The sequence below is a fragment of the Polypterus senegalus genome, chromosome 1, assembly GCF_016835505.1.
Source record: "Polypterus senegalus isolate Bchr_013 chromosome 1, ASM1683550v1, whole genome shotgun sequence".
Classification (NCBI taxonomy): domain Eukaryota; kingdom Metazoa; phylum Chordata; class Cladistia; order Polypteriformes; family Polypteridae; genus Polypterus; species Polypterus senegalus.
This window is the reverse complement of record NC_053154.1, coordinates 325478040-325490943: the sequence shown is the minus strand read 5'-3', so window position 1 is coordinate 325490943 and position 12904 is coordinate 325478040. Positions and strand designations below refer to the sequence as shown.

The 12904-nt window shown below is 36.0% G+C and overlaps 1 protein-coding gene across 11 annotated transcripts in view; it reads right to left on the bottom strand.

Annotated features, from left to right (window-relative positions):
- LOC120515967 (serine/threonine-protein phosphatase 2B catalytic subunit beta isoform) overlaps nt 1-12904 on the bottom strand; it is a 93840-nt gene that overhangs the window by 54460 nt on the left and 26476 nt on the right. For 10 of the 11 annotated variants that reach the window (XR_005630747.1, XR_005630748.1, XM_039737428.1 and 7 more), the window contains exons 2-3: nt 7096-7296; nt 2355-2479 (exon numbers count right to left, since the gene is read on the bottom strand). Coding sequence is in view for 9 of the 11 variants with exons in the window: in XM_039737428.1 (XP_039593362.1) it covers nt 2355-2479; nt 7096-7296 (326 nt within the window). In the remaining 2 variants the exon portion in view is untranslated. Of the gene's footprint in view, nt 1-2354; nt 2499-7095; nt 7297-12904 lie in introns of those variants that run through there. The other variant, XM_039737439.1, reaches the window with a different exon arrangement.

Sequence of the window (12904 nt, the reverse complement as noted above, 5' to 3'; positions counted from 1 at the left end):
CAAGGAGGAAGAGATTCAGCAAAGATACCACAGTTAATGAAGAAACAAAAAATTATATCTACATTATCTGTTTAGTTTTATAGATGTTTTAATATAAGGTCAGAGTTAATTTCTAGGTTGTTTAAAGTGTTTTATATTTGCCTGGTCTAATTACTGTAATATAGCAACTTGGATGTAAATTAATAACAAATGGAGAATACAGGAGAGAAATAAACAAAATTTGCAGAACCCACAAAGATACTGATCTAGGTAGAACTGAACTATGCATATGTGAAAATGCACAGCTTGAAACAGACCACATTTCAAAAACTTAAGAGAAAAGCAAAGAAAAAGAAACATGATGTTCCCTTGCACATACTGGTATAACAAAGTCTGACAATCTTTGGCCAAGGTAAGCACCTAGAGCTGTTCACTGTAAATATTCCAGCAAGTCTTTTATCAAAGTGGGCCAGGCAAGCAACATCCGTGTGAATGTTAGTCATTACTTAAACTTTCATCTCAAGGTAAGAAGTAAGCATATCCCAAATACAGTGGCAGGGCCTGTAGAGTAAACTCTGTGGTATGTGCTGCAAAAGAAATGCATGTATGAATTCAAGGAGCAACACAAAAGTACACGTGCAAACTGAACAACAAATCTGGTATGAGAGGAAACTCATCCACCTTGTCCTTGCTTATAAGCATGTGAACTTCAAGGCCACTGAAGTATGTCAGAACCCTAAGCTTGATCCTACAAAATGCTCCTGAAACATGAGACTCAATAAATTCTGTTTTTTTATAGAATTAAACATTTTTTGGCTTGATTTGGATGAAGAAAAGGAAAAGATATATATATATATATATATATATATATATATATATATATATATATATATTTTTTTTTTTTTTATTTTTTTTTAAATGTTCACTATCACTGGTGCTAGGAGAACAGGGTGGGAAACTGTCTCCTGAGCAAACATTCACTACAGTCACTTTTTCACATAATTCTGTCAATTGCCGAAATAATGAACCAGTTAGTGCACATAAAAAAATAATGCTCTCCAATCTGCTTAATTCAGTTTATGATCCAAGGGTCGAGCCTATCAGGGCACTACTCCAGCAGGGACAATGCGGACTATAAACCCCAAAACCTTCAAGTGAACATAAAGCCGCTCCAGTGTTATCAATCAAAACATGGCACTACTGTATGCTCACTGGAAGATAAAAGTGCATATGTCACAACTGCGTTCATAATTACTTTAGCTGGCAATTTTGAAGTAGTAAAATAACATATTGGAGGTTGAAGGCGCTGGATCCCCACCTCCCTTTTGAGGATGTTGTAGCCTTATACAAATGCTTGAGAAGACAAATTGCTAACTTCATTTTTTTCTGCATATGCTAAACAACATTTTGTTTAAATCTTACCGAAAGATTCATATGCCCATGCATTAGAGGCATACCACTTGTGTTTTTTTAATCCACTTTCCTGTTTCCAAAATACTGCTATGGAAAAAAAAAACAAAAGCTAAAGAACTTCAGCTCTCGTGTAGCATACGCTTAGATGCTGTCTCTTATATAATAGACTACCATTCCTCCTTAGTTTAAATCTGGAAAAGTACCAAATAACTGCAAGTACTTCCAGGATCCCTGAAAAGGATAAAGCTTGATCAGTCAGATCAATAGTACATTATAAAGGAGGTAATATATCCCATTGGGTTATTTGTATCACATCCTACTGTGTGTTAAAACCTGTGCTATTTTTTCCTACATGCACTGTATTTAGAGCAGTGCAGTACAAACATAATGTGTTTGGAACTGCAGATCTAGCCACATGTCAACAATTACCTTGATTTTCTCCCAAAACACGAAATGAAAAATTAACATATGAGAAAAGAAAAGAAGAAAAAAAAAACACTATGTGGGAAGGTGACGTGTAAAAAATGGTTCCTCGGAAATTTCACATAGCATGTGAACAAAGTAAATTACCAATTACATTTTCCAGGGAAAAAGCAAAAAAAAAAAAAAAACACATTATTAGTCATCTGGCAAGGGGCAACACTGTTATGGGGGATATGAGCCTTTTGATTGCTTCTGCAGATGTACTGACAGATGAGTGATTAAAACATAAAATGCCCATCTCCAAGGTTTATAATGTCTTGAAGGATTTAAACCCTTACAGGAAAAAAATTAATATAAAAACAAGTCATTTTAATAAAAGCTGCCAGTCCATTTTTGACTACATATATTTCAGGTTCAGCAAGGCATGGATGATTTATTTAAAATGACAGTATCTTCATTAGGAGCACAGCTAACTGCAGTTGCCACTAAGAGATGGTAGAGCATTAGTCAGGACTTTAAAAAGTATCGTACATTCTTACCTCTATGCTAAAATATCCCCTGTCAACGTAATCACCAAGGAAGAGATATCTGGTATTTGCAGGTGATCCACCAACTTCAAACAGCTTCATCAAATCAAAAAACTGACCGTGGATATCACCACACACTGCAACAATAGGAACAATCTTAAAAACAAATTAGAAGTAGTATATTATTATCAAACTTAAATTTGAGAAATTTTTACAATGTGTTCTCATTTATTTGACAACATGAAGTGTAACCTTATTTTAAACCGTTGTGAGAAGTCAAGCAAAACGACACCTTTTATTGGCTAACTAAAAAGATTACAATATGCAAGCTTTCGAGGCAACTCAGGACTCTTCTTCAGACAAATGATGTAATACAGAAACTGGAGTTCCCTGTGTTTATAGAGACACCAGAACAGATACAACATTGGAAAACCTTTAAGAGAGACATCTTAAATGTAAAAAATTAATAGACCTCTCCAGGCTAAGATTCATTAAGAAAGAGAGGAGCACAATGTATAGGCAAGATCTTTGGATAAGATAACTGTCCAACAAAGTCTTCTGAAGTTTCTGATGAGTTTTTCAATACAATATGGGTCTGCAGACAGGCTGTCTGTGTCAGTTCCAGAGATGCCAGCAGTCCTCATATCTGGCCATAAAACTCTTGTCTCTATTCAGACCATGTTGTAATGTGTTAAATTTTACCATGAGTTTAACTTCCCATTCTTTTCTCTGTTGCTGTGTTCTGAAGTTGCCATAATCGATCAATCAAATTAATCAATCAAAATCTTTCTCATTGTAGCAATGAGACACTGTAGAACGAAATTTTTGGTACAATTTTCCAGTGCAAAAATAAAACAAAAACAAAACAATAACACAATTACTCAAGTTAAAACTAAAATAAGTACCAAAATAGTCCATAACGGCAGAACAATGTTTTCCACTCATACATACATCATATTGCACTTGTCCCTTATCCAATGTTAACTTAGAGCTGTATTGTAAACATGAAGGTGCACTCGGACAGACTGAACACTTAGCAGCATTCAGCATGGTGATGGCTGAAGGATAGAAATTATTTCTCAGTCTATTTGTCTTAGTCACATAAGCACTGTGACTTTAAAGTCCCTCTCGCACGGTACAACACATTATTTTAATCCCAAATCCCACACTATTTTTAAATAAATAAATTCATTCCTATTCATCTAATGTCACAATTCAAGACTTGAAGATTTATAATTTGCAATAAGAAAATGAGTAACATTTTATGCCAAGTGTCTGAAATGTCTAATGTTCTTGTTTAAGAGCCCACATGCTACAAAGTTAAAAACTGAGAATGAATGTATGATTTACTCTAATGCAGTTCTAAGTTTAACTACTTTTCAATATATTCAAACAAAAGCACAACTTATTTTGTTCGATTTTCATAAAGCATTTTTGTAGTACTGTACTAGGGTGTTGTACCATGTTAGCCATTATGAATGTAGAGAAAAGGTAAGCAAAATGACACCTTTTATTGGCTAACTAAAAAGATTACAATATGCAAGCTTTCGAGACAACTCAGGCCCCTTCTTCAGGCAAGATGTAATCATAAAGCATTTTTTAAGTGTTGCCACTTCTCAGGTAAAAGGTGTCTGTGTAATTGTGATGTTTTTATTAGTTGCTATGTCAGGTAATCAGAGCCACTTAGCTTAATTTTGATAAAGAGTACAGCTGTTTTAGCAAAAATACAAATAAGGCCAATTCTACAATGGCAGAGTAGAAAGAGCGATGCATCTTCTAAAAACAAAAGGGACACCTTTAAGAATAGTCAATGACGGTATAAAGATATATAAAGGGGGGAAGGGACACAAATGGAGAATACAGGAATATATCACACAAAGGTCTAGACACAAATGCTTGCGTTGCAGATCTGATGTTTCCCATCTAAGAGACAGGCAGGGCAAATGAGGTGAAGTTTGGTGCAAGTTGAAAACAAACTAATTTTTCTAGTGGCTTACTGATATTGTTGAAAATCCTTGCATAAAGTCTTTAGAACAATTATAAAAAATTGTGATGAGAACAGGCCATTCAACCCAAAAACCTAGCCCATCATATTTACCCAGATTTTTCAAAATAACATCAAGACAAGATTTGAAGGTCTCGACCACACTACTTGGTAAATAAAATCAATGAATTTGTGGTTCTTAGCATAAAGAATTTTTTCTTGTATTTGTCCAAAATCTTCCCTTAACTAGTTTCCAACCATGCCCCTGTATTCTTTTGCATAATGTAAAGTATCAACTGTCACCTACTGTACTAATTCCTTTCAAAATTTTAAACAATTCAGTCATGTTTCCTCTTAATCCCAGTTTGCTTAAACCGAAAAGGTTGAACTCCTCCATTCTTTCCTAACAGCTCATACCTCCTAGTCCCAGTATCAGTCTAGCTGTACTTTTCTGGACTCTCTCTAACACTGTTATGTCTTTTTTGTAATGTGGAAACCAAAACTGAACACACAACACCAGGTGAGGCCTCACTAGTGTGTTGTATAGCTTAAGCATAAACCCCCGTGACTTATACTTCAAACATTGTGATATATCATATCCCATCAGCCTTCTTGATCACTTCTGTACACTGTCTAGATGTAGATAATGATGAGTCCACTATGATTCGGAGGTCCTCATAAGGGCTACTTTTAAGTTTCAGACCTTCCTTTGAGTATTCAGTTCTAACATATTTTTTTTTTTACTTACATATAATAATTTATATTTACATATTACATTTCATCTGCCACTATACCACTCAAGCCTGCATGCTGTCCATGTCAAATTTTTTAGTTTGACTCCTGTCATGTGTTTTCATTATTTGAGTCTTTTCAATATTTCACCAATAATAAACCTCCCAGGGTACATCTTGCCTGAAGAAGTGGCCTGAGTTGCCTTGAAAGCTTGCATATTGTAATCTTTTTAGTTGGCCAATAAAAGGTGTCATTTTGCTTGATTTTTCTCTACATCAAAATGTAAAAAATACAAGTGCATATTTGAGGGAATACCCAGATTTTCAAATCCAGAGAGTGTACCAGATAGATTACTATCAGTCCCTTTGAAAGGAGGCTATAAACGAGGCTTCGCTGATACTTGCATTTGCAAATATATGCTTGGGTGAAATAAAGAGAGGAACCCTGATATAATATTCAAGGATATAAAAGAATGAAATCAGAAACACTGAAGGTCCAAGATCCCATCAGACCAGTTCAGCAAATTAATCACAGATTGACAGCAAATGTACTGCAAACAAACGTTATTGAGTTATGCAGGGATTTGTGTTAAAGTCACAATTGGATAAATAATCCTAATTATTGTAACTGCCAATTAAATGTTAAGGAGTCACTATAGTAATTGTGTAGCAGCAGTTCAAGCAAGCAGAAAATTAATTGCCATGGATTGCTGTCTTGGCAACCTTTTGCTAACATATTTAAATTTGTCTACTGCTACTTACCAATTGCAGCCATATCATTATGCCCTTTTCCACATCACAGTCAACTTATGCACAAGCTTTGACTTTGTTTAAATATTACTGCAATAATAACTAAAAATTCCAAGTTTTTGTCATCACGAGTAGGTTATTTTTCAATATTTGAAGCTACCTACGTAATAAGCGTCTTCAAATGAAACTTCTAAAATAATTTTGCTAGCACTGTGCATTTATTAGTAAAGTATATTACTGTGATTAGTTCAAATTCATTTTTTTGGAAAATGATTAATTGTATGTAGCAAGTAAATAACAGAGCAAAGGATATTTCTGTGAAGTTAATGCATGGCATGACTTTACTTATCCAACACTTTTAGCAAAGAAAAATGTAGTGAGCCAGTAAAACCTTTTAATGCAGAATAACTACTTGCTGTAAATATGACTGCTCTTATATGCAGTCTACAGACCGTAGCATGCTATAAAGTTATTACTATGCAACTGTTAATATTATATATAACTAGAACATAAATTTAACTATCCACAGCTATTTCTAAGGATAAAATAGGCATACAAAGTCCTCATTAAGATCTAGAAGGTTTAGAAAATGGACGAAGAAGCAGATGGATTTAGATTTTGGTTCTATGATTAGAGACTCCAGCCTACTTTTGGACTGTGTACTTGCTTCTACTGATTCAAGCCTTACCTTGATTTCACTGATCAACATCTTTCCCATACTGCCTTTTGGCAATTCCTTATCAACAGCTATTCTACATTTATTTAGCAAAATTATAATTGTCATATGTCCAGTTGACAATGGACATGAGGAAACCAAAATTTCCAGTTACCTTCTTGAAAATAAAAAATTGCTATTTCTGGAAAAGTTCTACAGTCAGCCATACAGAGAAGTCACAGTTATTAACAGTTTAACAAGAAGAAATTTAATCCTTTAATCTACAACATCTCCACTTTACAAAATGACCTGGCACAAGAGGGTATTCATTTTTATTAATTGTCACTTCATTTCTATGGACAAAAAGCATTGAAAATGTGACAAGACAGCTTATATGTAACAAATGTTACCATGCTTCGGTTTTAAATAAAACTTATCCACCTTTTTAGCTTAATGAAATTACAGAAGCAAAGTAAATACAGTTAAGATTCCTTAAGGTTAGGTTTAATTAAATAAGAAAACAGAAAAAAAAAGAGTTGCCCAAATTTAAAAAAAAAAAAACACTGCTTTCATTTTTTCCTAGATTTGTTTAATTGTAACATACAATTCTGTTTAGGAAAAGTAAAGTATCACCTGTAATAGGCGCTTCCACTTCTATCATTGTCTTCTCTCTGCGAAGGATTTCCGCACCCTCATTAATTATTCTGAGAGCAATTTCTTCATCCACACGGCCTTCTTTAATTAAGTGATTTTTCAGAATGTCCACCCTCGGCCTCCCTTCAGCATCGAAGACTTCATCAGACATCAAACGGTGCGTCGGTGGAAAGGGGACGGCTGCAATGTGAAAACATAACATAAATTTTAGACTCAAAAATGCATGTCATACTGAAATAAATGTGAGAAGAAGCCAGGCTCTCAGTATCAAAATAAAAGCAGATGCCTCAGTAATTAAAATAATGCAAACCTGAGGCAAAGAGCCAATCAATTTAATTCAATACAATATATAGAACATCCTTCATGTTGGCTTGGAGTGTTGCACAGATTGAATTCTCTCTGTGCTGGTTTGATTTTGATAGTCATACAAAAATAAGACACAGAACTCAAATTTAATAATGATGGTGCATGCAAACGGCATTTAGAATCCATACCTCCTACTTTACAAATCAACTCAATTCATAATCAATGTAAAACTGTCTATATTTAAATGTATTCACTGTACCAGAACACCTCTCCCAACCATTGCAGTTGCAGAAGTTTTAAAACTCCAGTTTTATCAAGCATTTCAGAAAACAATGCACACATACCTATTCTATATAAATAATTGTTTTTAATACCTTGCACAGCCACAGACTCCTGACGTGCTGCATCATAATATTAAAACAATATGTTTTAAATATGTTTTGCAGTATTATTCACCTTGCTGCCTCATGGATTCATCATTCTGAGCTCAAATCGCATGCCCAGTCATTGTCAGTGCAAAATTTGCTTGTTTTCATGAGTCTGTGTGTTTCTCACTGGGTAATGTTAAACGATGATTCCAAATTGGACCAGTTTGTGTTTGAATGTGGGAGTGTGCAGGAGTGGGACTATGAAGAACTAGATCCTGCTTTACAATTGATGATATCCAAAATACTGTCCACAAAAACCCTGAACCGGATTAAGTGGGTTTAGTGTCATATTTGTTGTGGGAGGTAGATATTTACAGAACCCTTTTTAAGGATTATTTCAAATAGGCAATGTTGTTGTACTCTCCCATTACTTACAATTTCAGAGAATTTACTAGCTGCAACTTACAGAGTGAAATGAAGCACATAAAAAACCAGGGAACGCAAAACAAAAAAGTCAAGAAACCCTGTTACTGCTTGGAAACAAACATTCTTCTTCACTATCATACCTCTTTGGAGCGGAAGATAAATAATGGAGAACAGTATTTACTATTGCCCTGTATGGGAATGAAGATGTTCAAGAAGGTAAAAAGCTAGTTTACAAGTTGCACAGCCTAACTGGTTTCTTTAGCTAACAAGTCAATTGATTACTAAGCAGCGGATGCAGATTCTTCTTTATCAATACGAACATCCTTGAATTTTTAAACAATTTTTTTTATCTTCTACTTCAAATTAAGAGCGCTGAACTAAACAGAAACTTGGTCACTGCCCATACTTGTACACATAGTGCCCTTTTACCAAAGACTGTGAGTCTATGTTTATGCTGAGTAAAACTGTAAGATGTACAAAATACACCATTTAGACACCCACTGCTTATATAAATAACACACTATATAAGTAGAGGTGAAGTGCTGCATGCTGCACATGTCTGCCACATCACCAAAAAAAAAATAAAAACCCATTTTTAACTCATAACTGACAGCAGTTGTTAAAGTCTTGACTGAGAAAAGGGCAAGTCCTAAGCTACTGAATTTCTACTTCATTCTACTTCAATTTTCTGAAACCTGCTCACTTCACTACAGTACCCTCCATAATGTTTAGGACAAAGACACATTTTTTCGTTGATTTACCCCTGTGCTACACAGTTTCAAATTACAAATCAAACTAGTCAGACATGATTAAAGTGCCAATTGCAGAGTTTCAATTAAGGCATACACTTTGGTCACAACCTGTAGAAATGATGACAGATTTTACACATGGTCCACCCATTTCAGGGCACCATAATGATGGGGACAATTTGTGTCACGGGTTTTTGTGATTCCTCAAGTGCGTTTAACTGCTTCAAAACAAATACCATGGCTTCTACCATCTGGAGTCTACAGTTGCCACTGTTCAAAAGGACAACAACTGTGCCCTTAAAAGTCAAAGAAGCCATTTTTTTTTATACTTTGTTAATACAAAAGGGAAATTGTCTTTTTGCATAAGATTTGGGGTCAAAGTGCAGGGTCACTCATTGTAAGGCACCCCTGCAGCAATTTTTTTAGTGTTAAGTGCCTTCCTTGCTCAAGGGCCCAACAGAACAGGAAGCCTTCTGGCAGTAATCCAAAAGTGACTGGAATGTAAATGAAGACCTCCACTGCTGATGATAGAAGAATCCACACTGTGGTCAAGAAAAAGCCCCCAAAGACAGGGTCGGACAGATCAGAAACGGTCTTCAGGAGGCAGATGTATACAGTATGCGTCAGAGACAACTATCAGCAGAAGACAGAGGCCACACTGCAAGATGCACATCCCTAGTTAGCCACAAAAACAGGATGGCCAAATTACAGTTTGTGGAAAAGGACTTCAAAGAGCCTACAGAATTCTAGAAAAAGGTCTTGTGAACAGATGAGACAAAAATGAACTTGCATCAGAGTGATGGCAAGAGCAAAGTGTGGAAAACATGGGGTAGTGTGGCTTGGGCATGTATGGTTGCCACAGATACTGGCACATTTATCTTCTCTGATGATGGAACAGCTGACAGCAGAAGTGCAGTGAATTCTAAGGAGTATAGAAACATCCGATCTGCTCAAATTCCAGTCAAAGCCTCCAAACTCATTGGATTTCGCTTCATCCTACAGTAAGATAATGATCCTGAACATACTGCTAAGGCAACACAGGACTTTTTCTAAGCTAAAAAACTGAAAATTCTTAGATGGCCAAGACAGTCATTTGATTTAAATCCATTTGAGCATGCCTTCCATATGCTGTAGAAAAAAACTTCAGAAGCCAAGCACTTGAAACAAGCATGAGCTTGCGATAGCTGATTTAGAAGCTTGGCAGAGCATCACTGGAGAAGATCCTCAGCACCTGGTAATGTCCATGAATCACATCACAAACTTTAAGCAGCCACTGCATGCAATGGATAAGCAACAAAGGCCTAAATATGACTGCCACTGCTGTGTCCCAAACATTAAGGTGCCCTGAAGTGGAGGGGGAACATGCAGAAAAGGTGTTGTCACTTCTACATGCCGTGAACAAAATGTATGCATATCCCATTAAATGAAAGGTTGCTATGTGCACTTTAATCATGTCTGAATTGATTGATTTGTAAAGTTAAACTGTTGAGCAGATGTGCAAATCAAGAAAAATGTGTCGCAATCCCAAACATTTTGGAGGGCACCACATATGATGTCAGACACATTGGGAGACAACTTGAGTGCATGTCAAGTAGTAATTACCCCCCACCCCATCCGTGTCAAGGGGTGGTACGGTTGCCGAATGCTTCTCCTCCTTTCTCCTTAACAGATCTGATGTCGGCAACATCAATGACATCACATCCAGGTCACGGTCATCTGAGCCTGTCCCTTCCATTTTGGCTTCCTCTTAAGGGGTTCCACTGCCATCTTGAGTCAATCTACTCCTTGACTCCAGTCTAAAAAGACATCTCTTGTTGTTTTTGTGTTATTTCGTTTTTCCCCATCAATTAAACAATTATTGTACCAGGTTCGTCTTCAAGGTGCCCTAAATGTTTATCATCTTTCTGTGTTTTGCTTACAATGGTCACATGAAATAAACCCTTTCAAGAATGTTGGGCACAAATCTAGAAACAAATTGGATGAGACACCAGCCCATCACAATGCACACTCCCTCAGAAATCATTAATACAGCACCGCCAAACAACCTACTATGTATGCACTGGGGTTGTGAGATGAAACCAGAGTAACAGAAGAAAACTCACAAGTACATGAAAAAAAAAAATATCACATGAACTTCATATGATATGTAACCAGAGATATGAACCCCAGAGCTTAAGGATGCGAGACAGCAGTTCAAACCAATCTTGCACTCTTTATGCAAAATAAGAATTTACATTCTATACCCACAAATTTGTCTTTATTTTAGTATGATTTATTTCTTACTCCAATTAATACAAGCTGATTTTGTAAAAAAGGTGTAAAAGTACAAATAAAGTCAGGTGGCACTGTACAGCAAAATATGGGCATGAATGTGCATAGCACAAAGGTTCTACAATTGACACTAGTTTGCTTCTGCTGTTTCATGCATCAATTTTTCACCCACTTTAATTAGTGATGAGCTGTTTTATCAACACTGCATAAAATTCTGTATATTCAGGGAACACTTAATTTCACATAAATTAAGCTTGTCTCCTGATACATTTTTCTCTTTCTAGCATATGCTTTTGTTGGACCTAAAATCAAAGTCAATTTATCTGTGTATAAACATGTTAAGACAACCAGGGCTAAATCATCACTCAGGGTCACCAGAAATGACACTATGTTTTAGTAACAAACGTTAAAGCCAATAAGGCATCATGGCATTTGCAAGTATTTGCCAACATTCCATTCAGCTGCAATACATTCTGGTCCGATGTGGATTTACTTGGGTACTCAACAGGTGGCCAGTGGATAAAAAACACATCAGTCTACAGTGTGATCCAAATTCATTTTCAGTATTCTGAAGGATACCATAAAATTTAAATAACTCCTTAAAACTAGTAAAAGGCTTTCTTCATTAATATCTCCCTGCTTCAAATACTGAAAGATAACGTGACAGTTTAAAGTACAAGGATAAGCCGAATAGAATCCCACATATTCTCAGGCTGAAATCACTCTGCCATTTTAAAACTCAGCTCTAGATTAGTCCATATTCATACTGCACAATTACAAGGTACAAGAAACATTTTGGGATACTGTGAAAGATGATACATAAAAAGTGCTTATTTGTATCAGGTGTACTCGTTCCATAATTTGATCTAAAGTATGAAGAAATGTGAAAAAGCATCTCTCATCGTAATACAAGCTAGATGTGCTCAATGGATCTATAGGTACAACAAATGTTATTTGTTCTCAGGTGGAAATTCAGCTTTTAACAGAATCTGTTTAAATAAATAAATATATACACATATACAGTGGGTACGGAAAGTATTCAGACCCCCTTCAATTTTTCACTCTGTTATATTGCAGCCATTTGCTAAAATCATTTAAATTATTTTTTTTCCTCATTAATGTACACACAGCACCCCATATTGACAGACAAAAAAAAGAATTTTTGAAATTGTTGCAGATTTATTAAAAAAGAAAAACTGAAGTATCAGATGGTCCTAAGTATTCAGACCCTTTGCTCAGTGTTTATTCTGCAGAATAATTCGCTGGCTGAAAGTCCCGAGTGTTAGTGTGCCAGAGAGAGGATGTGCAGAACTGTTCATAACTGGACTCAAGTTTTGTTTTAAACCTCTCCTTTGCCATGACCTCCAAGGGGTCCAGAGTATGTCCCATAACTGGGCATGCACTTTTAATTAGCTTGTTCACTTGGTGGGCAACTCTTGAAGAGATGTTACCAGCCCAGCACACCACAGCTCAAAAAATTACACTGGCCATCACAGAGATGTAGAATACAGACGCGTTATAGCTCTGCGTTGTACCACGATGCATACTACTGCACCCCCCAAAGGGTTCTGACACACAAACGCTGGCGATTTTCTTTTTATTCAGTTTTATTACTGAGTGTTCCTGCCAGTCCCCACATGTTGCTGTATGCTGTTTCTTTTGTACTCC